The sequence below is a fragment of the Rhopalosiphum padi genome, chromosome 2, assembly GCF_020882245.1.
Source record: "Rhopalosiphum padi isolate XX-2018 chromosome 2, ASM2088224v1, whole genome shotgun sequence".
NCBI classification, from domain to species: Eukaryota; Metazoa; Arthropoda; class Insecta; order Hemiptera; family Aphididae; genus Rhopalosiphum; species Rhopalosiphum padi.
Genome location: NC_083598.1, coordinates 1807673 through 1835433, shown reverse-complemented (window position 1 = coordinate 1835433; position 27761 = coordinate 1807673). Strand labels below are relative to the sequence as shown.

Below are 27761 nucleotides of genomic sequence, written 5' to 3'. Positions count from 1 at the left end.
CCCGCCAGTCGATTGTCGCCGTTGCCCGTTGGTCCGAAACTCCCACCGAAATGCGTCCGTCGTCGGGCGCGCTCCGGCGGGTGTGTGGGTTCATTCATCAGGCACCCGGCACCGATCGGGCGAGTCGTCCGGCGGCGGCGGCGTGTGCTGAAGGAAAAGCGAGCGAGAAAAGAAGAGGAGAATAAAAACCTTAAAAACCGATCGCGCGTGAGTGTGCGCGCGCCCGCGGTGTGTGCCGTTCAGTCGTAGTCCGATCGTTTCCGTCGTTGTCGTCGTCTGCCGTTTTTCTCTCCCTCGACTCATCGTTCATTCGTTCACGGCGGCGTTGTCGTTAGTGGTGGCGTTTACACCCCCCGAAGAAAGACGGCCATAGGATATCACGCTTATCATTGGTAATATTAAAATAATATATAAATAGATTTATTATAATATAATATATCCATGATACAATATAAATAGATAACGTCATAATAAAATATTAGATATACTAATAAGTAATAATATAATTTATGATCGCGAATTAATACATCGTTGCGAATTCGAACCAAAATCTACGATATTGTAAATATTTTATTAATTAAATTATTATTACCCATCATGTTATACTACGTAGTTTTTAAATTATATAATATTATGGTTTAGTTTATTAGCAAAAATTCATATTATATTATTGTACGTGTGTATAATTTCCCCGGTAAATATATTTTAATATTTTAAGGTGGTAGGAAGAGCTTGCCTCTGAGCGGCGCTGTGCATGCAACAACAACGACAACAATAGTAATAATAATAATAATAATGGCCCGATGCTCCGGTGGAATGTTGTGGATTATAAAAAAACCCCGCAGGGGGTGGGTTCGTAAATTGCATACATGTATACCTACATAGAATAATATAAGGGAAGTCGCGAGAGCACCGCAGTCTGTGATGTGTGTAGGTACCTTATTATAGTCCTACCTGCGGAGCGAAGTGGAGCAATGTATTATATTATTTCTTTCCTGAGCGCCACATACGTTTTATTATTATTATTATTATTATTTTTGTAAGCTATAATTTAGTTTTTCCGCGTGTAGAGTATAGTGAAACGCGTAAAATAAGTATTGTTAAATCAACACACAAGAGACGTTCATTTGCAGTGGGTGTCAAAATATTTTATTCATATAAATATATATTGTTTATGTTTTGTAAAAATAAAACGCGTTAAGTTTTAACAACGTGCTTTGTAGACTTGTAGCTGAGATTTTATCTAAATATTATACACGAGAGGTTAAAAAAATGTAAAATTAAAAAACACTTTAAAATAAATCTTTGTTATATTATCGTAAAAGTTTATTCAATAGGTACACAAAATTGATCAAATTGCCGTAAATGTCTAAAGCTATCGAATGAAAAAGGACTTTAAAATACGAAAAAACGTGAATTTTAAGTTTTAAATTTCATATTGAACACGTTGTACTAAGAAAACTGTCTTATATACACCAAACAAATAAAATCCTTATACTAATAACAATTATATACATTCCTATTTAATTAATACTTAGAATTTTAGATCACTATAGAAACTACTGAAAATTTTTTTTTTATATTTATTTATAGATTATTTTTAAATTTTAACGTACGGACCAAATAATTTATGTGAATAGATAATCAATCTAATCTTATTATTTTATTTAACTTTCATAAATAAACGACCTACGTTAGCTAATGTTATTTAAGAGCTATCGTAAAATCAAACTATATACCCTTATTGCCATCACTGTAAAACGGCGTTATAGGTTTTTGTTTTAGCAAATCGTACTATACGTTTATTCTACGGAATAAAGTTATTTAAACAGAAACGGCTAGTCATTGTATACTGAAATACATTGGTACATATCAAAGTACATAAATACATATCGATATTAGCCGTTAAATAAGTTCCGATGGCCTTGAGATATTTCAGTGGACATAATTGGTTTAATGCTGTTTTGTATATATTAGGTTATAAGGTCATTGTAAATGTATATATGGATATATATTTATGATCAAATCCAATGGAAATAAGAAAATTTGGCGATTTTTCTACAAAATATAGGCACATATACATATAATACATGATACCTATCACATATATACATAGTTAACTACAAAATATGACATACACGCGTTACATCAAACATTTTTTTTTTTATAAACGACGACAATAAATAGTTAGTTGTCTCTTGGTTAATCGTGTGTGCCATGAATTTAACGTCCACACAAAATATACGCGTATCGCGTTATATTATTTAATTTTGTCAGTAATACTGTAATTCAAATCAATAAACCATATCAATTATATCGTCATCGTAACTACATTCAATTTTGATACGGAGTGTACAATATTTAAAAGATTTACTAATTCATTTTATTTATCTAAAGATAAATAGCTGACAGTTAATGTTTTTTTTTATAAAATTAATTTAACAGTTGATATATATAGAGACTTACGAAACAAAACTAAATATTATATGTTGGTTCTTAAATCGAGTACAAATTTTCTTTTCGAATTTCTTTTTAACAAAGAAACAGAAAATACTAATATTTTATTAATCTATTTAACATATTTCCAAGGCTATTATATTTTATTATATTTTACAGTTAGACGAATCGCCTATCACAAGATTAGAACAATGAAAATAAGCGTTCAGTTAAAAATTTTCGCTAGATTTAACTAAAACAAAAAAGAAAGAAAAACGAGTTTTATTCATTGACCAACACACGAAGCCTTATAATATTGTTACCAGACACCGGTGGTATGAGACCGTAAGCCACCAGGTATCGGGTTTCGACAGTCGTCTTGCATTACCACGTGTTCCCACCCATCAACCCTGAGGAAATTGTACTCGCATGGTGAGTTTTAAGGACAGATATTTTAAAACAATAATAAAACCCAAGAATATAATATGATTTTTATGAATCAAGCAGACGGAAACAAATGAGTACCTACTGTTATATTTTATGCAACGTCGCTGCTGCACGCCTTTTCCCTCTGCAATAATAGACCATAGGTCATCATAGAACAAAACGATTTTGCGTATATAAGTCAAAGGATTCCAGGCGGACAAGCACAGTACTCACAAGACTCTTCTTTTGGACGTATCAAAGTGTATCTTATGTATGGTTTGTAAGACGAGAGCTGTGTATTCAGATTGGTAAACGTCGGTGAATACTGGTTTCGTATTGGTGCATAGAAGTATTTTTTGAACTTGTCTAGCACCATTTGAAACCAGTACTTATTGACGGGATGTCTTCTAGAAGAACTTATTCATTTAGTGGAGGTACCTATTAAGCTATATATTATGCATATATTTGTATTTTTTTTTATTATTATTATTTTATACTGTAATTTGTTTATTTTCTCATGATGCAGTTAAAAATTAAGAAGTACATATTCCATTTATATCAATACAAAGTGAGCTTTATTTATCATTTTATATAACATTTATAATCAGAACAAAATATCTATACCACATTCTAAACATACCTATAGCTCATATATTTGCATGGATTTCTTCATAATATTCAATATTTCTCTGGAAAAAAAAAGTTTTAATAAATATTATAATATATTGTGTAATTTGTATTATGTATTTATGTTTAAACAAAATTAATTTTCATCACTTATGTTATAATTTACAATTGTAAACTATTAAATTGTTATAAATACATTTTATATTTTCTTTTGGAAGTGTAAAAATATTTACTTTAATTTATATAAGTTTTTTATTATACTTCCAAAAATGTTTATTAAATTATCTATATCTTAAATATAAATAATAATAATATAAATTATAAATACAATTATTCTCCAAACCAATAGGAAACGATTATGAAGATTATTTCATTTATAAGTAATCTATTGTTTATTTTATAAATTTTTATTTTTATTAAACATACTAGTAAGAAAACCCTTAGATTTCGAAGGGATATTTCTTATTTTCTCATTTATCAGGATATAAATAAAATTGTATAAAAAAATATTTTAAATTATCAATTTTTTATCCATGATTAAATTAAATTATTTCTAATTGATTATAAATTAATGTTTACTATCCCTTTATTATTAATCTTGTAGATAAATAAATATCATTAGTTCGTTAAAAAGGTATTAACTTAAAATGTACATAGTCAAATTTTTGTTTTAATATTTAAAAAAAAGTTATACTTAATATATTATTAGTGTATTTTGTGTTGCACCTATAATAGAAAATAATTCAAAATTTAAAAATTAAAATATAACCTTTTATAAATGTATACATATTTTTATTTTAAAATGTATTTGTACATGTTTATAAAATAATTATAAGAGCTAAAATAATGAGCTTTAAATTCATAAAAATATTCTATTTATTAGAAATAATGTATACAAGCATAAAGAAAAGTTAGTATTATAGAATTGACCATAATATTTGAATAAATAATAACTAAGATTTTAATAAAGCTTTGTTCAGAATATTTTTTTAAAGCAATCAATAATTTATTTATAATTTAATATTACAAATCTTGTGTGAAGACTGAAGGTGAGTAAAATGTGAAGGTTGCCATATAATATTTAACTTTTTTATACTGTAAATATAGCAAGAAAAGTATAATAATGTTGTTTACTTATTATTTTATGTTTGGTAACATAAAATGTCAAATACTTTAATGATAATAATAAATATTAAAATTTAGTACTATCCTCAATATTAAATGGTATATAAGACAGTATTAGTCATAACTCATAGCTCATAAGTGAATAATGTGATTATAATACAATTGTGACAATATGAAATAAAAATAAAAAGTAGAAATTTGATCAAGACAGCATTTTAATGTTGGAACATAAAACTCAATGTTATTCAGAAGCTTTGTGATAATAATTTAAATCAACTTTCTAAATATTATTCATTGTCTTTTAAAGACAGAATTTCATGATATTTATTCATATTTCAAACCAATCTAGTTTTATACACTTAGTTTAGCGCAAAAATTTAATTTCTGGTAGGTAAATATATAAAGATGGTATTAAGAGGACGTCGCACCCGCATGTGTTGTCTCTGTCTTATACACGTACGACATAGTACAATTTTGTTCTCCAGTTTCAATAGCATGCTTTTAGTTTTGATATTAGAGTGAATTCACCTATTATTGAACTCTAAGGTAAGAACATTATCTGTGTTATCTCGTTGGTTTTTTACAATATTTTAATTTTTAAGTGAATTATGAGTATTTTGAAATATTTAATATTTTTCATACTCATAACTCATCTAAAAATTAAAATATTGAAAAAACCAACGAGAGAACACAGATAATTTTCTTACGTAAAAGTTTGATAAAAAGTAAATTCACTCTAATATCAAAGCTAAAAGCACGCTATTGTAACTGATGAACAAAAATTTACTATGTCGTATGTGTGTAAGAAGATGGAGACAACACATGCGGAAGCGATGTCCTCTTTAATTATAATTTTAATGATAAATTCTTTATATTATCATTATACATTAAATTATTTAAATTTGTTGAAATTTTAATCTAATTTTTAAAAAAAACTGTAAATATTATATCATAAAACAACAAAATTTAATTGACTAGGCAAATATTATAATAAAATTTATTAATCTATAGTATTATAAAATAATAATAGTAAGTATTCCAATTTGGGTAGTTTTTAGTTTGTATTAATAACACAGTGTTGAATGTTTGAAAAATTAAATCGTTTATCTGTTAATGATAAAAAGAAATTTTTTTTTATATTATTGATATTTTACTAAAATATAGTTCTCAAATGTAAATGTAAATTTTAAGCATATTTTAACCACTATTATTTATAATGATTAATGATGAATGCTTTAAAAAAAAAGAAAACTAAGAAGTTTAATTTTCATTAGATATATAACACTACACAAACAAAAAAATGCAAAATTTTTAAAGAAAAATAAATGTACTCGTAAATTATGTTGTTTTCAATAATACATTTTGCTACAGAATTAGACATTAATGATTTAAATCCAACTGCAGATTGATTGATTTAACAGAAACACAAAAAACAAAAAAAAAAAAAATAAATAATAATATATTAAAAAAAACTGGAAGAAGACATTGATATAGTAACAATTTAACACGGATTGAAATATTTTTCCACATTATAATGAAAACGATATTTGACATTGAAAAATTTGTTTTATATTTATGATTATAGCCTACTTCAATGTTTTGCACACAGCACTAGTTTTAGCAAACACATTTACCAAATATAAGATTGGAAATATATAAATTATCAGTTTGAAATACAGTGTCTTATCACATCCAGCCTAAAATATTTAATTATGTATATGAATCTATAAAACCGTTCATAAAATAATGAAAATATTAACATAGTGACATTTAAAAATTAATAGTTGTTGTAGAAAAATTGCTAAATACTAATAAATGTATTTTACTACATAAAAAAAAATAATGAAACTACACTCATAAGAGAATTATCAGTTGGCCAACCAATTTTTGTCCATTTTTGCGCATCTCTCACCATTTATTGGACAGTCTCCAAATGAAGTAATGATAATATTTCAATTAGGAATATTAGTTGTAAACGTCTGTACGTTGTCTTTGGGAAATATTGGTTAGCGAGGTGAAGAAAAATTTGCCATACCACAGCTGAAGTGGTCAGTCGGTATATGCGAAAAGTGATTATTCTCTTTTGAGACAGAATGTATATAAGTATAACTAAATAAAATATAAAAATACTCAAAACGTATTGACACAATAATTTTATTATGAAACAAATTAAATATCAAACACTAGATTTAAATATTTTTTCAACCACGATATAATTAAAGTTTAAATAAACACTTAAATCTAACAAAATGTAACTATAGTCTATATTCTAAATAGAAATTATAATTACCTAAATTAGGTATTAAATGATGTTAATACCATTTAAGCACTGACAGTGCCTTCTTCTGCATTTGGTGCACCACCTTGTCTCAATTGATATCTCCTTTGTAATAATCGCTTTTCTCTTTCATAATCCTTCATGCGATCCAAATAACTAAAATTTATAATTACAAACACTTAAATTAGTTATATTTAAATTCTCATAGAAATATATCCAAAAGTAGAAAAATCAGAAAAGATATCATACAATTGCTATCAAAATGAAACAATATTTCATCAACTCATGTACAGTGAGTTCCACTTAATGTGATCACATTGGTTCAGATCATTTTAATTCTATTAATCGGTTGATTCCATAAAACACTTTTTTTTTTTATTGATGAGTTTATATTTATATGTATGTTTAAAATTGAATTAAAATAAAATAAAGTAAAGTAAAGAAACTATCTTTTTTTGATTGTACTTGAGAATCAACTAATTTCATTTTAATATTAGCCTGAAATTAAAATCCATATTTAGTTAATATAATATACATGATTTTTAATTATTTAAAATTAAATAAATAATAATATATGTACATATTGTACATTGTATCTATAACTTTTGGAACAACCAAAAAGTATAGTTTTTGAGATATTTTTGAATAGCTCCTTTTAACTTTTTCAAAACAATTATTTTTTCTTTTAGTGAAAGTTTAAAATACCACTAAAACGATATAAGAATGTTCTTAAAAATGATTCAATTATCCGGTACTTGGTGATTCTAATTAAAGGTTAAATTAACATTAGTAACATAATATCTGGTTTAGGATTTTCAATTTTAATTCCAATAAACAGTTGATTCTATAAACCAGTAATCACATTAAGCGGAACTCACTGTATCTTATAATTGTTACAAAAATTAAACAAGTACAGATCAGACTTCTAATATGTTTTATCTGTATAATCATGAAGCAGATAGCTTGATGAAGAACTAAAGGGCAAAATAGAGTAATACAAACTCTAATCTTATAACTTTGTTGAGAGCTGTTGTATGACTTACTCGTGATATTGGCATTCATAATATTCTTCTCTCTCGTGATGACAATGATGGTTGAATGGGAAGTTTTCCCTGATACAACCTCTTAAATTCAATAGCATGTGTGTACAAAAGTCTCTGGCATCCAACGGAACTTTAGCAGATTCCATTTCTGCTAGTGAAGCGATCATTTCTAAAGGAGAAACAAATTAGATATTAAATAGATTGTACAATACACACGACAAAACTTATATCGTCAAAGTGTGGTTGATACATTACTTTTCTCCCGTCTTTCAGTCGAAAAACCAAAATGAGGTTCAAACTGCGATGGTTTGTCTCTCAACGGGGTCGTCTCTGGAGCGACATATTCCGACCAAGTGTGTCCCATAACTACAATATCGCAAAACGTTAATATACAAAGATAGTTTTAGCTAAAGAAAAATAACATGTAAAATTGTTAAATAAATTATCTATATTCTATAATTTACAACTAGTATAACTTTGAAGTAAAACGAATGTTAAAAAAACGGAATGATAAGAAATTATCTTTGATTAAAATCATGAAACAAAAAACATATCACAGCTGTTCAATAACTAATGGGCAATGTCCAATACGTTATCTATTTTTATGATTATTATTAACCACGGTCTTAGAAGATGACAGTCTTTGGTGTGTATATATTTAAACTATAATAAAAATAGTCAGAAAGTATTTGTATAATGTAGCAAAAATTAGTGTATTAAGTTATTATTTAGAGTAAAAATGAACAGTGTATTTACTATTTATATAATAAATAATATATATAAATATACTAGCTGTCGCCCGTACAAAATGCAACTGTGTTGAGTTTGGTTGCCTATATAACATGCTCACAATGCTAACATTTAGCGTAAGGATAAAAACTATTTTTGGTTTTCTGATTTGGAGTATAGTCGTATAGATGATATCTCTGAAATAACAATTTTACAGAAGTTGTCCCACCTAGAGTTGAATTTTTCCAATCGATTAACTGATTATGTATCATTTGTTAAAAATAATCTATTATTCGAATAATCGATTAAATAATCGCACATCCCCAAACATAGTAAAGAGGTCATTAACCGGGATAAAAACTATCCTATCTTATGACGAAGATCGCACACATTGGTCATAATTTCGTTAAAATCGGTTGAGTAGTTTCGGAATGCATCGAGAACATCATACTCGTCGAATACCAAATTTTTAAATATATTAGTTAGGTATTTTCGTATTAGTAGGTATCTATTTTTATTGAATATAACTTAGATTTAATGTGACAAACAATGCAATTGGGGTTATAAATAATAATAAAAACGCTTGCCAAGTCAGAGATCGGCATGTTAACTTTCATGATTTTCAATTTTTAGAAATTTATTAATTGTATACAATATGCCAACAATATGGCAACATGTATGTATAATGTAAATGTATTTTATTTTCATTTTCATTTAGTGAGATAGATCTCTGAAACCGGAGAGCGGATTTTGTTGTTTGGGGTCTTGTTATATTCACATTGGCTAGGAGAAGTGCAGTGAAGATTTTCAGAATTTTATCTTTTATAATTAATTCACTATACAGAGCTTCAAAAAAATTAAAACACATTTTATTGGGCGTTTTTTTATGTTTTTCAGCTTTATAGCTTTGTAGTAAGTTAACGATTGAAGATAAAGTTCTGAAAATCTTCACAGCACTTCTCCTAGACAATGTGAATCTGACAAAACCCCAAATCACAAAATCCGTTCTCCAGTTTGGGTAATCTACCACGCTAAATAAAAATCTAGCAAAAAAATAACTATTTTTTTAACTGTGAAAAATTAAATATTTTTTTTTTGACAATTTTCAATCTCACATTTTGTATCTACTTGATAATCCCTTTTTTATAAGCTATCAACCAATTTTTTAGCTATAATATTTTTGGTCTTTTGGAGAAAAGTTAAAAAATAGAAATGTTGGGACTGTTCAGTGTTCACGCTGACGTTATTGTGGATTCAAATCGTTATACCGCTTGCGTGTGATATCAGATCTCTCTCATTAATATTTTATATGTTAAAGCTAGCTTAATTATCCACCTACTCATTACAACTGAGTTACATTTTTATCATTTTCCTATTTTACAAAAATTCTTAAAGTTTTAAAAATTCAGACTTTTTTCATTTCAATTTCAATTACCATACTTACTTGATTAAAAATCAAGCAAGTAAAAATAATAAAATAAATATATCACTTTAATTTATGTATTATCAATATATTACTTAAAGCATAAAGGTATACAATTTACATGTTAAATGTTAAAAAATATTTGTGGAGAGCCCCCTTTTACACCTAGAGGTATGAAAAATAGCTTACATATCACTCTCTCAGACCTACTGAATATGAATATACACACAAAATTTCATGGAAATCGACAAAGCTGTTTCGGAGGAGTTAGGCGACATATATTTTCCATTGTGACACGAGATTTTTATATATTAGATTATTATTATTGAAATAAAAAATAGGTGTAATGTGTATATAATCTTGACTATCGACCATATATTTTTGGAAAGTTCCAAAAAAGTTTTAAATAAAATAATTTATATTGTAATATTAGGTACTTTTGTAGTTTTGATTGACGATTGTAATAAAAAGACTAGAAGAGCTGGGAATGAAACTCTAAAGTATACCCTAAAATTCTAAATAATGCACTAAAAAATGCAGGTAAATTGTTTTTATTTTTAATAAATTTAGTATACATTTTAAATAATATTTGTTTAAATTAATTAATAAAAATAACTTGTAATGAACGATATCGTCAGATATTAGTATCTATTTTATTGCTCCGGCAGATAATTAAACAGATTAATATATTATAGTACCTAATTCTAAATATACTTTGCAAACTCGTTATCTAAGTTCTTCTCCGATATGAGATATGAGTACGAGTACGGAGTAGGTACCTACTTTATTGCTCGTTATACAAAAAAAATATATAAAATTATATTAAAAACTCGCGTTTGCATGTAAAATCTTAAAATAAAATTTAAAGTTGGAATTTTGGGCCCAAAAACTCCAATAATACTCTAAAAAAATGAAGAAAATTTGTTAAAATTAAAAAAATGGAAGCTAAACCTTATCCAACAAAAAGTGCAGCAAAAATATTTTCCTTAAAACGATACAAAGATCCCCAGCCTATTCACATTGATAACCAACCAATACAATGGGATGATAAAGACGATTCAGTTAAGTACCTAGGAGTGTTTCTAGACGAAAAACTGACTTGAAAACAGGGGCGGCTCCAAAGACTTGATTAGGGGGGGCTTAGTTATAATTTTTACTAGTTTACTTGTTTATATTTTTTTTTTAACAATATAAAATTATTATATAATAGTAATTTTTTAGAAATATGGTCTTGGAGAGGGGGCGCGGCCCCTAGGGCCTCCCTGGAGCCGCCCCTGCTTGGAAAATTTATATTAATAAAAAATCGCCCAAGGCTACGCAAAAATGAACACTCTCTACCCATTAGTTAACTACAAATCAACCCTCCAAATGAAATCATCCATCTTACTGTACACATCCATAATTCGGCCATTGATAACCTACGCCTGCCCAATAGCTTCTTCAACTAAAATCAACAAATTACAAATACTCCAAACAAATTTTTAAGAATTTGTCTAAAAGCCCCATGGTTTATGAGGAATAGACAAATTCACAACGATACTGGAATCCTTCTACTCCGAGACTGGAATATGGATAATAATCCAGTTCAAAAACTTCCACAAAAAACTTAATTCATCCGAAGACGCACGATTCTACAACCTGGGAAACAAAACAAAAATTCGACGACTAAAACCTCGTTTACTGCAAGATCTCCTTCTTTCAGACTCAGATTCGAGTGAAAACGAAGATCAATAGCTAACTAAATAAATAATACCGTTTGTAACTTGTTTGTAAACAAACTTGTAATGGCATGTAATTATGCTGAAACACTTTAATTATAATAAATAAATAAAAAAAAAAATTGTCAAAAAATGCAAAAATATGCATAACAAATTTTCTTGTTCTCATTCAAATGTACCTACACGGGCTACACGTTACGGATTTGTGACCAGGCGAGCATCGTACAGCAACCTCTAGGAAAAATGAAAAGTGCATCGAAATCCCAGCCTTAGTCATAAGATTTATATTATACATTTAAATTACTTTAATTGTTGTTACCTACCTACTTATAATATAAAATCTAAATTTCTATTTTTCATTCTGGCAAATAATTAAATTAATGAAAATATTTGACAAAATAAAGAGTAAGATGTCTTGGGGGCATGGCACCTAAACTCCCCTAAAAGCTGCCCCTACTATATCTGCATTAGAGCTATCAAGTTTAATGCATTAAAAAAATCCTTAATGTTTCAAAAAAAGCAATATAAAATGCATCAAAAACTTTTATCAATGCACTGAAATTTCAAAAAATCAATATAAAATGTATTACCTACTAAAGTATAGGTAATTAAGAATCATAATTTAAAAATTATAAAAAATATCAACTATCAAGTGTAAAACATTTTAAATGAAAGATGTTATTTTTTTAGTACGACGAACTTATATAAAACGTGTACATTATTATTGATAATATATCAATAATGTCTATGAAAATATTAAAAAAAAATATTATAATAATAATTGTTATTTCATTAACATTTAACAAATTTAACAAACATAAACATATTCGTACATGTATTTTTGAAATGATATACATAATACATTGCATATTTGGGAATCTAAGTCCTCCTCCTTGCAATTTGCGCCACCATTACGATTTACGAGGATCAACCGGGAAACTATGGAACGCTGATCATCGGTTATCATAATATCATCGCGGCGTCTTAGTTAAAACACTTAGAACTGACAATACAGTCCTAAAATATTTTTGTAGACGTGATTTAAACCTTTGTGATTATAAACTGTAGTCGAAGTCTAAAGTTTATTAATAATACTATTCAGTATACTTGCAATCACGATACCTACTTGCATTACATAGCAGTTATGCATGATATTGCATAGGACATAGGTAGTTAATGGTTATATACTTATGTATATCTCAATATCTGTATGACAGCATAGAGCATAGCTGCTTGCAAAATGCAGGTCTCGTACTCTCTTTCACATGACAATTTTATCAACGCTCTCTGCCTCTCTATAGCCAATACTATGGATAAATTAATTATATGTTATTATAACCATACATAATACATTTCTTTATTATCTATGTTTACAACAAACTACAAAGATTGCTGATAACATACTATGGCAGTAGATATTAGGCTATAGTACTTACTTCTACGTGATCTACACACCATAGTACTTATATCTGTATGTATAGTACAGCTGTGAGCTTGCTGACTGTCATATTTCTGTGGTTATACGCACATATTGTAGATAACATTCTAAAATTTCTAATACATTATTATAATATTATGTACTATGTAGGTATTACAAATTTTCATTTGCAATTTTATGTCAATTTTCAATCCATCGTTTTTAAGTAGTCTTGCATTCGATATTTTATTCGTCATTTACAAACCAAACTACCAAAGTACAATCTATAGTTAAATATTTAGTTAATAATCTCTTAACTTAAAACTAACAAGTGTTGGCTAATTGCCTAATTAAAAAACTTTTGAACTGTATAACTATAATGATTCATGATTTATTCCCTAAGTTGTAAGTAGGTGTGGTGTGATATACAGATTATTATTATCTCATCCTTTACATGATCATTACGCAAAAAGTAATTGGTAAATCAATAACTTCGTAATAAAAAAAAATAATAAAATAAAATGAGTCCTAAAGTATTTGTTAACATCTTGACTTCTCCAAAGTCTTTGTAAGTATAATAAAAGTATTTTTAATAATTTATTTAATTTTATTAAACTACCAAACACTATTAATTATAACACAACTGCTATTATTAGTTATTAATTGTAGTAAAATAATTTATTAATTTTATTCTGAGTAAAATAATTTTATACCATTGATTATAAATAATATTACTGATTTGTATATACCTAATTACAATAATTATTTATTACCCAATCAATTATTTTAGTAAACAGTTGTTCTAGTATTTAGAAAAGTGTGAACATAATGTTTCCATGACATTTTCTTTATGTCAAATAACAAGATATGTATTAAAAATTGGTCAGGACTAATTAATATGCCATATTGACATAATAATATATACTTGTGGTTTATGCCCATTTAAAAAAAAAAATGACCTTATTTAAATAAAGCATTTTTAAATAATTTATTGTTAATAAACATATCTTTTCAATGCTTATTAATTAATACCATTATGGCATTATTATAATATTCTTAATAGTAGATAAAAATGAACTAATAAAGATACAATTAAATTGATAAAAAACTAATTAGAGAATTATACCTAGATGGTAAAATATTAATAGAAAAAAAATTTGCTTATTTTGTAAATTAAAATAGTGGAAACAATTAGTTTAGGATTATTTTTTAATGATACACTTTTAACCAGATTACTAATAATCGGAAATAAGTGTTTCCTTTTATTTGATTTATATACATTTTATTGTATATTATTGAGATAAGCTAGGTAGATAATAAGAATTTGATTTTGTAATAAATAATAATGTGCTTTCAAGATTTTAAATATTTAAACTGACTAAGAGAGTTATTACTTAGGTATTGGTTTATTGATAATTAATTAATTAATTATTGAACATTTATTTGTTCTTTATTTAAATCTGAAACCATAGAAAATAATACATAGCAACTGTATAACTAGTTTTAGTTGTAAAGTGGTAGACAAATTTAATTTTAGAGAGTTGCATTAGGTCACTGTAAAGCTAAGTCTAGATTAGGAAATTTCTTTCTGATAATATCATTTATACACAATCATGTTACTTCCTATGACACACGAGGAGAAATCAGAAACATTGTAGGTAACTGTTTGGTTTAATATTAATAGTTTAATAAATAGAAAATTATAAAAAATAAACATTAATTATCAAAAGATGTGTTTCCGTATTAGTTTCTAACAACATAAATATGATGGAAATTGATTAAACATAGACTTTTTTAAATCATAAAGTTTTACATTAAAATATGTATTTTAATATTTATTTTTTAATAAATTACAGACCTATATAAAGTTGCAACTACCTGTAGATACATTCATTATAAATTTAATATTGAAATATTTTTTGACGATAGTTTTAATTTTATAAAATGTAACTAATTTTTGTAGCTTATCACATTGGTTTAAGAACATCTGTAATAAACATTTGTGACTAACAAGAATTAATACTAGCAACATTTTAAATTTATTTAAGTAACATAATATATTGATAATGGTTGTATTCATTTTTAGATTTAAAAAAAACATAAGACATGGATATGTTCAACAAATATATAAGCGCTGGAAGAATGAAACAAATTTACCGCCAAAAGACTTCTCTAATTTACAGACTATGCAAGATAGTAATTATTATTATATTATTTTAAATACTTATTTGATTATAATTGGATTAAATAACTTAAAGTACAATTCAATTTTGTTAAGTTAAACTAAAACTATCCAATATAATGGGTATATCTGGAAAATATGAAAATGAAGATAGAGGTTGGTTATCTGAGTATCTGCCAAAGCAACAAAATGATCTACCCCCTCGCTCTATGAATGTAAGATAATAATAAGTTATGATATAGTATTTATACAATAAAATTGATACTTTAAGTGCATCTATGATTTAATTAATAATTAATACATTATTTCATTAGATACTATATAATTTATTATTAATAAATTATTACATAATATTTATAGGACAGTTTTGATAGAGCTATAGTTCCTTTGAGCACTAATTTGGCATTGCAAAATAAGTACACTACAACATTCAAAGGTTTACGAATAGGACGCCTTTTAGAAGATATGGATCTTTTTGCAGGTAAAAATAAGAAAAAAATAATGTTAAAAAATAATTAATCATATTATTATTTTTAATTTTAGTTTGGATTGTTATGAAGCACATTTATAATCCACTGCAACCACTGGATGTTCCAACACCATATGTTGTTGTAACATTATTGGTAGATGATGTTGTCATAAATGCTAATCGATTTGTAAGCTAATAGCTTTAATGTTTAAAATAAAAAATTAAAATATAATAATCAAGATTTTTTATTTCAGCCAGATAAAGATTTAATTCTAAGTGGTCAAGTAACTCATGTTGGCAAAACTTCATTAGAGGTTACTTTGTGGCTAGAACAATTCAATGATGATAAATTTGAGCGAATCACCAGAGCTCATTTTGTATTTGTTGCTAGAGATCCAACAAATACGTCATCTGTCATGGTAAATAATTTAGTACCAGCAGGGGAACGTGAAAAAAATCTAATGATTCTTTCTGCAAGTAAATACAAAATTTAACGTTTTTAAATATAAATACATTTCATGTTTTATAGACAAAATCAATTAAATTTGTGATTTAGAAAAAAACGAGGATAGAAAAAGGGCTCGCCAAAACTCAATATTGAATAAAATGCCAACGCCAGAAGAACAATCACTTATATATGATACGTTTATGAAAACAGTTGATAGAAAAGAGCCAATAATTGGTAATAAATTACTACCAGAAAATAGTGTGTGGATGGATGATACTATGCTTGAGACTAACATTCTTTGTCATCCTGAAGTATATTATACAAACAACAAGTAATATAATACTATTTTGCTGTTATTTATAACAATTTTTAATACAATTTTAGGATCGGAACTTACATAATACTGTTTTTGGTGGTTATTTGATGCGTGTTGCTACTGAACTCGCATTTTTAGTAGCAAGTGCGCACAGCAAAACAAGAGTAACATTACAAGCAATTAATAGTATTACTTTTCGTAAACCAGTTCCAATTGGTAGCAAATTAAAGTTAAATGGAAAGGTATTAATTATTAATATATTATTTAAGTTATAATAATGTCTACATTTTCTTTGTTAATTCATTAGATATGTTATACCAGTGGTAGAGTAATGATAGTAGAAATTATTGCAAAAGTTGAAGAACTTGAAAGTAAAAAAAGTTTAACTTCAAACTCCTTTTACCATGTTTATGTTGCTCCGAATGATGTTGATTCAGTATTACCTCAGAACTATCATGGTAAAAATAATAAATTATGTGATTCATTAGAATAATAAAATGAATTTACTTTTTAGATTCAATGCTTTATATTGATGGACGTAGACGGTACTTGGATTTTGTCAACTACTTGGAAAAGGGACAATCAGAAAATAACTAACTAATTATGAGAATTATAAAATATTTTAAGGGAGGAGTTTAATATTCATACATTCTTTTAAATTAATATTCTAATTTTTAAGTATATTAAGAAGTTTCAAAACTGGAGCATAATTGGTAAACAGTCAATATTCAATTCTAAATGGAGTTTATAATAAAAAAACAGTTTTTTTGTTAAAAAAGTTACCTCTTTAATTTTAAAAACTTAACATTTTTATTTGTTGCATTTTTTAGTTTATAACTTGTTAACTAGACATAGATTATTTTGTAACTATTTGCTAATACATTTTTTTACTAATTTATCATTGCTAGTATTAAAAATATTTGTATGTAATTTGTGTTAAATTAATAAAAGATCCATGTGGAGTTCATAGCATTAGCTTTAGTTGCCAATTTATAAAACAAAAATCATTCTAAAACGAGTATTTTTGTGGTATAAAAATAAAGTATGTTTGACCACTACATTAAACTAAAGAATAAATACATAAAAAATAGTATATGATCAAAATTTATAATTATACCCTAACCTCGATTGTACCACTAAAATAGTTCAAGATAGTACATTATTGAATATACGAATGATAGAAGCTTATGCTGTGAATCCAGTATCATAAATAAAAAGTTAACTAAATAGAATAGTTAATCTATTAATAATTATCATCATCACTAGATGAAATATCTGAATAGTGGTCTAATTGATCTAACCACCATTCATGTATTTCCTTCACTGCATTTGAAACTTTAGGAGTATTTGTTCTTTGTTCTCTCGAAGAAGTCGAAACATTCAGATTAGACATATTCAATGGTTTTAAGTTCCTGTATGATGCTTTACGGTTTTTTTCTTTATCCGAAGGATCTGATAAGGTTGGCGTCAAAAATTTGCGTCCAGATCCACTGCCAACACTATCTGAACGTGTGATTCCTGAAGTTGATTTAAGCTTTGAACGATTTGTATCAGACTGAAATCAAATAATGACACAACATGAATTGTTTAAAACTCTCTAAAATAACATACTTTTAAATCTTTTTCTTCATTTTCTTTTTCATTGTTGGCAGCTTGTTTTTCTTCAAAATCTCTAAGCATCATTTCATTTGTAGCACGTAAGCCAGCTAATAGACTACCTTGTTGCCTCTGTAATAATATCAACGTTAATAATTATACCTTGTGAAATGCATTTCAATTTACATTAGCTGCTCTCATTTTTCGTAAACATCCTTCAAGCCAATTACGTATGGTTTGTTTAGCGACTTCTTCTTGAATATTGACCTCAAAATCTTCACGTGCGACTAACTCTTCAAGTTGTAAAGCCTTTGTTATATCAACTGTGCGGTACGATAACATACTATGTAAAAATAAATAAATTATAAATACATATTATATGGTATTTAATTTTTTTTTTTCATTACTTTAAAACGTCATGAAATGTTACTTCTTGTCCATTGTGAAGTCTTTCTAATTCGTAGCACATGTGTTTCAATAACATTTTGCCTTTTTGTGGATCAGTTTCTAATCTACCTTTCAATAGGCGTAACAGAAACTTCACCTATATACAAAACATTTTAAATATTTTGTGATTGACATTTAAAAAAAAACAACATTAAGTAGTTGCTAATTTAAGAAATACATTTTAGTTTTAATAAAAATATTAAAAAAAATTATTGCATAAAAATTTATTGATGTTTAAGATGTTAATTTCATATACAGTCATGGGCGGATAGGCCATTTTTGGCCTACCGGGAAATTTTAAAAAGGGGCCCCCACACAAAAAAAACAGTCTAATTACCAAAGGCCCCATTACCAAAATACGAAGGGGGGCCCATTGGGAAAGCCCGGTTTCCCGGTAGGCCTATCCGCCCATGTATACAGTTAGCAGATGCAGTTTAAATTATGGACAAAATATGCAATGTCAAAAAATATACAAAGTAATCATTATTTTCTTATTAACTTACTTTGTATACTTGAATGACTCCAGCTTGTGTATCGTCGACAATGTTCCACGAGTGTTGAAAATTCCTAATATCTGCATATGAAAGCAAAGCATCCTCCTCGTTTGAATAAAATAAGGAGAAATTTTCCATAATAATTGCTACAAAAAAAGTTAGTATATTGTTTTGTAATAAACACTGGTTGTCTTATTAATATTGTAAAAATAAATTACCAACTAATAGGTTAAGTACAATGTATGTGATCATTACGTAAAATGAACAGAAATAAATTAAAGCAGCTACATAGTTTCCACAGTCTGTTTGCCAATAATTATCTGCGGGTGTACATTGTGGTGGTAAAATCATACAGTCATGCATGATTTTGTTCCAATCTTCTCCAGTAACAATGCGAAATAGCATAGCTACACCAGTAACAGGAGAACCAAAATTTGCAAGTCTATAAAAATAAAAATGTAAAAAAAATATATTCTTAAATATATTTCAGTATAATAATTACCTGCCAATTCCTTCGCCATACTTTACAGTACCAAATAAAATAGTTCCAGCCAATGCATATGAAAACACCAAAAGAAACATACCAAATATAATGAAAAAGCTTTTACATACAGAAACCCCAACAGTCAACATGAGCATTTTAAGTGTTGCATGTTTGCCTGTGATTGTAAAAAACCGTAATACAACTACTATATAGCCAAATGAAAAAGATAATTCGTTCTGAAATTAAAAAAAGTTCAACGTAAATACAATTTAAAAATTAAAATAATATTAACATAGATGTATTCAAATATTTACATGGAATACAAAATGGGTAACTATCCAAATTACTCCTAGAACAGTAACTAAAAGATCATATCGATTCCGACGTGACTGCCAATAACCACGAGCAGTAAATGCTATCATTTTCATAATTACTTCAGCTACAAATATTAAAGTCAGAAATGCACTAACCAATGATAAAGGTTCAGTATGTTTGTCTACGGCCCGCCACTATAACAAAAATTAATTTTTATATTGTATAACAAAGGTACAATGTAATAATTATATTAAAATAATAAATTACCGAAACACATAGTAAGCAACTGTTGATTAACACAATAACTGCAAAAAATCTCTTAAAATGTATTTTTTGCGTGATATCATAAATAAATGCTCGGAACTTTCTACGATCTGGTCTAGGAGGTAAATGTAAAGGTTGAGCAATTTTCAGTCTTTTCTTCAAGTCACACCTGCAATTATTAATTATAAAATATTCATTTGGTTTGCAACTTATTTTTTGGATTACCATCGTCTTTGATCTACAGTAAGTAATGCAGTTCCCTTATTTTCAGAATAGTTAGCAATTACGACACCGACAAATAAAGTGAGTCCAATCATACATCCCAAGAATATAAATATATGAATGTATATTGCGTGAATCTAATAAAACAGAAAATAATTAATTTTATAATTTTATAATATTATGTATTCATGAAAATAAATAATATCATGCTTTCACACTAAATGAAAAACAAAGAATTCAATCTTTTTCTGAGCATAAAACAAATAATTATTATAGAAAGAAAAATGAAGCTAGAAAGCGCATATTATGAAAATAAAATAAAATCCAACCACAAAGGTATTGACTTTTTAACTCAAAAACTTAACAAATCTAGGTTCCCTTAGACTGTCATAATAGTCAATAAATATTGGAAAAATAATTGTTCACAGCTATAACATTAAAAGCTATTTGTCTTATTACACTAAAAATATAAAAAAAAATTAAGGCTTAAAATATATGAGTAATATACAGTTCCAGCCATGCTTTGATTCTATATTAGGGCTAAACCCCTAAGCTTTTGTAATGACAAGTTTCTTAGATGCATGCCCGATCATGGCAAACAAATCAAACATTACTGGTCCCAAAGCGCTGATCAGTATATCACGAACATCCAGCCAGCCTTTGAATGATAACACTTCAAACAGCGTCAGCATTGCGTAGCCTATATTATCGAAATTGAACCTCCTCGGGTTCGCCCTTCATCGTGAATACATAGTTCCTCAATTTGTTTTTTTTTTTTTTTTAGAAATTTATCAAAATGTACCCATGGGTAGCATATGATATAACAATTTTATATTTACCAAACTCTTGGTACCAAGATGGCAGGATAAGTTTCATTTTCTCCTGGTTGTATTTTCATTTTTGTGACATAAATTTGACGCATAAAAACTCCAGTACATTGAGCACGATCTTTAATAGCTGGATCATTACATCGAGCTAAACGACCACCAAAGATTTGAACACCATAACTGGCAAATACAAACATCAGCACAATCAATAGTACAGATACCTAAAAACAAAAATATATTTAATTCCACTTGATTATAAAAATATAATTTGTACTAACCAATAAAATTTCTTTGAATCCACGACAAAGTTCATCGACTACTTTCCTCATGTGTGGAACTAGCGAGAATATTCGAAGTGGGCGTACACATCGGCAAATCATTAGTAAATGAGCAGACGAATTTGTAGCTACATTGGTTGGCATCCAACATAAAAATACTAAACTTGTCTAAAGTAATAACAAATTGAATATAAAAACATAATTTATTTAAAATGTTAATGTATAACTTACTACATAAACAAATATATCTAATATAGCAGCAACATCTTTCATATATGCTTTAGGAGTAAAAAAAACTCCATCAGCTAAAATTTTTAAAGCCAATTCCATACTCATGAAACAAACAAATACATATTCAGCTATTTGCAAAGCTGGAGTTTCCATCACACGATACAAAGGTGTTTCAAACATCATTGATATGCAACTTAATGTGGTCACCAATATCATTAACCAATCTAAGTAAGTTACTAATCCCAAAAAGTTACTAAAAACAATTAAAATGCAATTAAGTATATTTATTTAATTATTATTTTTCATTTTTAAACACATGTCTCATAATTACTTTACAGCAAAGACAATTAAATTAATATTTTAATATAAAATACTTAAAAACAATACTTAGATAACCGAATGAGTGACTAAGATAAATAACTTTATTATGACTAAGGTTTGGATTTTGTAGCAAAAAGAAATCCTTAAAAAAGCAAAAAAGTATTTATTAAAATTATTATATATTTAGTTAAGTTATTTTCACTAAAACTTATCCTATTGGGTGCTAATATATTTTTTTACATTGAAAATAGCCTTATACAGTGGACGCCGCTTATAAGACTTACTTTGGGACCAGCACAAAGTGAATCTTACAGGGGAAGTAGGAAAAAAAAAAGTTTAATTATATATTTATGAATTTTATTTTATTACATATTTTGCTTTAATTTTAATTTACTTTTATACATAGTATTACATATTGCATAATTATTATTGAATTTAAAAATTCTGATAAAATAATTAAAATTATAATACATATTATAAAAATTATTCTATATTAATAAAAAATTATAAAAGATGTATAATGTATTTATAATTTATGAAAAAAATTTGTAATTTTGGTTTGTTTTGAGCTATAAACTAATATTACCAAAATATATTTCTCGAGCTTATATAGTCATATATACAATAATGATAATTGCAAAAAATATGAAATGCGATAAAATTTGTTATACATTATAAAGCATGAAACGAAACTAAAAATAACCCAAAAGAATATGTAATTTTTGAAAAACAATTTATTTCTAAAGTTTAACCAAATTTTTTTATTTTTTACGAAATTTGAGTCTTATAACCAAATTTTTTATAATGTATTTGAATACGTTCGGATCATTCCAGACTATTTTAAGTCTAATAAGCGACTGGACATTATATCTGTGAATCTTACAAGCGGCGTCCACTGTATTACAATTGTATCTTACTTAAATATTTTGTCTTAAATGAAACAAATTAAGGTAATAATAAAAATATAATTCCGATAATTTTGATAAAAACTTTAATTTTATGTTGTAAATTTATTACAATTTAGTTTATTTTTGGCAATAATAATATAATATTAGAATATTATAAAAATATATGAAATTTAAAATTTTCATCAAAATTAAGTAGAATAAGAAAAAAAGCAAAATAAAATAAAATTCATTGAAATTAGAATAATCCAAAATGTATTTATACATTAGAATTATCTTTCTAACACAGTGCAAAAGAAAGTAGCATTTGCTATAAAATCCGAACTTTAATTATGATGTTTTCATGGTACACTTCAAGAGCGCTCACGGCACACCGGTTGAAAACCACTGACCTATTCGATAAATTTGACACTGTATAAAAAAAACTTAGTGTGTAACTAAAAATGTTAGCCACAGGGCTGGATCTAGCATAGTTTTTACCTGAGGCAAAGTATAAAATTAACGCCCTCCTCTATTATGCCACAATTTAATAGTAATTTTGTGCCCTCCAACCAAGACTTCCAGGGCAAGTGCCCTGGTTTGTCTTGCCCTATATCTGGCCCTGGTTAGCAAGTTAAGAATAAACTATATAACTTACTGAAACCCTTTATATTTAACTTGACGCTCTTCTCCTGTGAGTGGATCTCTAAGTTTTAGATCATATCGAGCATATACAATTAACTGACATAATTTCCGAAATTTGGATTCCCTTGGAACAATAAATAAGGGAGTGTCAAACAATGGATGATTCTCTCGTAAATCTTCTTCTCGTTGATTACGCCTCATTTCTGCTTGCTGTCGTTTAGCTTGCAATAACTTGATATCAAGATCATGAGGTCTAGCTCTTGTGGCTGTAGCTAAACGATTCATACCACCTATATCTCCATTTTCCATAAGGTGTTCATATGTCTGTTTGAGTTTCATTGATCCCCGACGAATACTATGTCTCATGGACCTTGATATCATTAAAAATATAAATTTGTCAATAATAATAATTAATAATAGTTCAAAAGTTAATATTTATAAATATTAGTACTTTTTATGATCCATGCGTGTATGTTGCATATTATTAACAGTGCCTTGAGCATGTAAACCACCTTTATTACTAGAATTTGGAGGTAAAAATGTTGAATCTCCCAAAAGCAAACGTTGGTTATTAGAATCACTGTAATGATTAATAAATAATTATTTTATTATAACTAAAAACTAAATTTTAGTTGTAATACTAAAATATTTACTTAATTATGTTTGAAATAATTGATTTACGAATTTCTGGTGTTACCGTTCGCACTTTTGGTGGATTGGATAATAGTCGCATAGGATGCTGTTTACGAGTGATCAAGGGAGGTTTAACTACTTCACTTGCTTTATTAATATTATCTGAAGAAGTTTCTTCATCACTTTTATCTAAAACAAACTGTCTCATAAAACTTTCTCGAACCTAAAAAAAAAATTTGCATTCAATAGCATTATTATTATAATTTTTCTTTTTTATACATAATTAAGTTTAATTCGAAATATTACTTTAGGCAAATTAAAATCCGATGGTTGCTTATGTATGGAGGTCATTTTAGGGCGATCTGGAAATTTTTCAAAAATTCTTAGTCTAAACGGCAGTGTTTCTTTGATTTCAGCACTTTGTTCCCGAAAACGTAATTGTTTTAATTTTTTTAATTCTTCGTCAAGTTCAAGGTTATCCAAAATTACAGCAACAAAAAGACTTAACACAATCTAATAAAAAATATTGGTGTTTTTAAAAATATCTGATTTTCCAAAATAGATCATTTTCTTACAAGTGTGACAAATAAATGATAGAGAATAAAGTAGACAGCAACTAATGGTACTAATGTTTTAGGAGTTCTTAACATTGTTTCATCCATAACATCAACCCAGGCTTCTTGTGTAAGAATTTGAAACATGGACATGAAGGCCTATTAAATAAAAATATAATTACATAAATATATAATACATATTACAATTTTAAATAATTTATAATAAAAGACTTACTTCTGGGAAAGTTTCAAACTTTGGAAAATCGCATAAAAAACAAAATAGTTGCATAGAAATTCCTGATGAAATGACCAATAAACATAAAGTAAATATGATAAGGCTACCTAATTTTTTTCCAGGTCCAAATATCTTGTATACAAAATCTTCTAACATAGGTGAAGCTTTGATTAATCGAACAATTCTTAAAACCTAAAAATAACTTGATTAAAATGCATACTTGAATACAGTTATCTTATTATCTACTTTAATGATAAAGAATTTAAAACCTGAAAATAAGTTAGCCCTGATAAATAAAACTGTGGAAAAATATGTAATGTAGTTCCAACAGCTAACATTAGTTCAAACTTGTGGTATGAATGTTTGAAATATTCTTTAAATCCAAGTAAAACCATTTTAAATAATGTTTCAAAGTTAAATATTATTGTATATACAACCTGGAATAAAATAGAAAATTAAATATTTACTTATAATAAATATTTAAAATTATTACTTCAATATAATAGTATTGTTGATAGAATTCTTCTCTTTGTCGTCCATCATGCTTAAAATTCATTGTAGCCATAGCAATTCCATTACTAAGTATAATGCACATGACAAGTAATCGAAACCAAGCAGAATTAAGAATTTTATGTCCTAATGGTGATGCTAAAGTTCGATGTTTATTCTGTTCGGGAGTAACTAATCTCCAACCATTTTCATCACTAACTAAAATCTAAAAAAACATTATTATGCATAAATGTAATCAATTTAATAAAAATTTAAAATTGTCTAAATAATACAAATTAAAATGTAAAACTAATAAAAAATGTTTATAATCTTACTTCAGTAGAAGTTTTATTTCCAACATGTCTTCTACTTCCCCACAATTGTTGAAATTGTACACGCATTTCATTAAATGTCTCTGTTATTACTGCAATAAATACATTCTTAACTAACCATGCTAAGAAGAATATTAATGTAGAAAAGTAAAAAATTGCTCTCCAGGCTGGAAGACTATCAAACGTTCTGAACATTATGTATACCCAACCCTCTTGTGACGCAGCTTGATATACAGTGAAAATACTTGTTGCTAGAAAATATAGATATTCAAGTTTAGACATTAAGAGTATTTAATAGTATAATAATTTACCAAATTCATCAAATCCACTGAAGCCAGTTATGTACCTTGATAACTCTAATTTCATACATTTCATACCTTCTGGACACTGATATCCAGCACCTGGTTCTTTAGAACAGAATGAGTCTGGTATGGCTAAATTATTAAGAGTTACACGCCTGTTGAGAAATTAATAACATATTACATAATTAAATAAATATATTTAAAAATAATTAAATACTTTGGATCTGTTGTATTAAGAACACAATGATTTTTCATTTCACCAAAAAGTTGAACACCAAGTACACCATATAAAGACATAAAAAACAGGAAGAACAGTGTTACATTGTAGATTTGTTGACTTGATCGCCTAGAATTAAATATAAAATAATTAGAAAATAAATAAATATATATATATATATATATATATAAAGGTTAAGTACTTGAAAATTTGATTTATCCTAGATTTTGGCATAGAGAATTTTAGGAAGACACGTATAAATCGAATCATTATAAAAGGCCTTGGTGCTCTTAGTATTGATAAGTAACTAAATTCGGGTAAAAATTCCACAATTTCAAAAATCTGTAAGATTACAGACACCCAAAGAAAAAATGCCATCGTACCATCGAATTGACACCAATGGTCTTTCATATACGGTGATTCTCCCTGGATAAAAACAACAATAATAAAATATAAATTACTAAGAATGTCAAGAAAATCACTGATACCTTTAATATTCCACGAATGTGCATTTTTGCTATCATTTCGGCAGTATACAGACCAGTGACGGCAAAATCGCAGATGAACGTTGCATACTGTAGAAATGGAAAATCCTTAAAAGTTTTTGGAGTGTTGAGACTGACGCAGAGTAAACTCAGCAGCGCACAAAAACGCATCAACCGCCGGACCCAAAGCTGTAGAGAACAAACGTATTGGATTCATTCAGAAAATATTATGTTCGATTGGACTAATGTACTTACCTTATTCACCCAATCAATTTCAGCATTCTCGTTTAGAGATTCATCCTGAACATAGTCCGGAGCCATTATATCCGCCCGGATGCTTTGCTTACGGCCCAACATGCTTCCAAATGCCTCACATTTTCACTTTTGTTCCGAACCTAAGCCTCAAAAGTCTAGACTTAGCCTTCGGACTTCAGAGTCGTTTACGGCAACGGATGGTGGAGTGTGAATTCACTTTTCTTATTTCGTTATTCGTTATCGTCCACTCGAATTTCGGATTGATTATTTTATTTTCTTACGATAACAGGAAACTATTGATAACACTTATCAGACTCCATTCAAACCGCGGGATCGTGGATGAAAAAATAATAATCCACATTAAAAAATATTTTTAAAACATATTTTTGTTAAACAACCTAATGGTACATTTTTTACGACATTGCCGTCTGTTTTGGCTTATTCTGTTTGCGATCGCAGACGGTGACTAATTTTTGAAATTATCTTCAAATGTCACGTATGGATAGTCGGCATTGAGTAGTAAATTCCCTTATCTATCGTCACAAACGCACGGCCTCCGTTGGAAAACCGGCAACATCGCGTAATCCTCCTCCACCACAACGCGACAACGATAG

The 27761-nt window shown here is 27.5% G+C and overlaps 3 protein-coding genes across 6 annotated transcripts; 1 reads left to right on the top strand and 2 right to left on the bottom strand.

Moving 5' to 3' along the window:
- Positions 1–121: 121 nt before the first annotated feature.
- On the top strand, positions 122–17612 carry LOC132920545 (acyl-coenzyme A thioesterase 9, mitochondrial-like). Of its 3 annotated transcripts, none has more exons than XM_060983022.1 (10): positions 122–392; positions 15309–15418; positions 15501–15619; positions 15765–15885; positions 15948–16060; positions 16128–16350; positions 16430–16632; positions 16706–16879; positions 16945–17095; positions 17152–17612. In XM_060983022.1, exons 2-10 carry the CDS (start codon positions 15409–15411, stop codon positions 17232–17234), a joined length of 1197 nt encoding a protein of 398 aa, XP_060839005.1. In that variant the 5' UTR covers positions 122–392; positions 15309–15408; the 3' UTR covers positions 17235–17612. The 3 variants fall into 3 exon arrangements, with proteins under 3 accessions (XP_060839005.1, XP_060839003.1, XP_060839004.1); XM_060983020.1 differs by lacking the exon at positions 122–392 and adding an exon at positions 13264–13790; XM_060983021.1 differs by lacking the exon at positions 122–392 and adding an exon at positions 14757–14876.
- On the bottom strand, positions 3415–8433 carry LOC132920547 (NADH dehydrogenase [ubiquinone] 1 beta subcomplex subunit 7). Of its 2 annotated transcripts, none has more exons than XM_060983024.1 (4): positions 8191–8433; positions 7936–8104; positions 6934–7048; positions 3415–3551 (listed from the first exon to the last, which is right to left on the bottom strand). In XM_060983024.1, the coding sequence occupies exons 1-3, from the start codon at positions 8297–8299 to the stop codon at positions 6937–6939; spliced, it is 390 nt and encodes a 129-aa protein (XP_060839007.1). In that variant the 5' UTR covers positions 8300–8433; the 3' UTR covers positions 3415–3551; positions 6934–6936. The 2 variants fall into 2 exon arrangements, with proteins under 2 accessions (XP_060839007.1, XP_060839006.1); XM_060983023.1 differs by having other exon boundaries at positions 6905–7048; positions 8191–8432.
- On the bottom strand, positions 17400–27412 carry LOC132920543 (sodium leak channel NALCN). Its single transcript, XM_060983017.1, has 28 exons — positions 27148–27412; positions 26896–27081; positions 26610–26833; positions 26408–26536; positions 26200–26345; positions 25892–26139; positions 25561–25782; positions 25337–25504; positions 25068–25259; positions 24854–24991; positions 24585–24791; positions 24299–24501; positions 24097–24225; positions 23659–24015; positions 21796–22048; positions 21565–21732; positions 21299–21507; positions 21074–21194; positions 20463–20596; positions 20241–20406; positions 19973–20167; positions 19677–19894; positions 19393–19616; positions 19184–19320; positions 18641–18777; positions 18420–18576; positions 18249–18365; positions 17400–18192 (listed from the first exon to the last, which is right to left on the bottom strand). Exons 1-28 carry the CDS (start codon positions 27247–27249, stop codon positions 17881–17883), a joined length of 5199 nt encoding a protein of 1732 aa, XP_060839000.1. The 5' UTR covers positions 27250–27412; the 3' UTR covers positions 17400–17880.
- Between the last annotated feature and the right edge of the window lie 349 nt (positions 27413–27761).

Bases quoted from the DNA above. Each gene is read 5' to 3' on its own strand.
- LOC132920547 (XM_060983024.1), bottom strand. From the start codon at position 8,299: ATGGGACACACTTGGTCGGAATATGTCGCTCCAGAGACGACCCCGTTG. The intron at 8,105-8,190 runs GTAATGTATCAA...TTTCTCCTTTAG, and splicing joins GACTGAAAGACGGGAGAAAA to AAATGATCGCTTCACTAGCA. The intron at 7,049-7,935 runs GTAAGTCATACA...TATAAATTTTAG, and splicing joins TATGAATGCCAATATCACGA to TTATTTGGATCGCATGAAGG.
- LOC132920545 (XM_060983020.1), top strand. From the start codon at position 13,744: ATGAGTCCTAAAGTATTTGTTAACATCTTGACTTCTCCAAAGTCTTT. The intron at 13,791-15,308 runs GTAAGTATAATA...ATTCATTTTTAG, and splicing joins TTGACTTCTCCAAAGTCTTT to ATTTAAAAAAAACATAAGAC. The intron at 15,620-15,764 runs GTAAGATAATAA...TAATATTTATAG, and splicing joins TACCCCCTCGCTCTATGAAT to GACAGTTTTGATAGAGCTAT.
- LOC132920543 (XM_060983017.1), bottom strand. From the start codon at position 27,249: ATGTTGGGCCGTAAGCAAAGCATCCGGGCGGATATAATGGCTCCGGAC. The intron at 27,082-27,147 runs GTAAGTACATTA...TGTTCTCTACAG, and splicing joins AAATTGATTGGGTGAATAAG to CTTTGGGTCCGGCGGTTGAT. The intron at 24,792-24,853 runs GTAAGAAAATGA...ATTTTTTATTAG, and splicing joins ATCATTTATTTGTCACACTT to ATTGTGTTAAGTCTTTTTGT.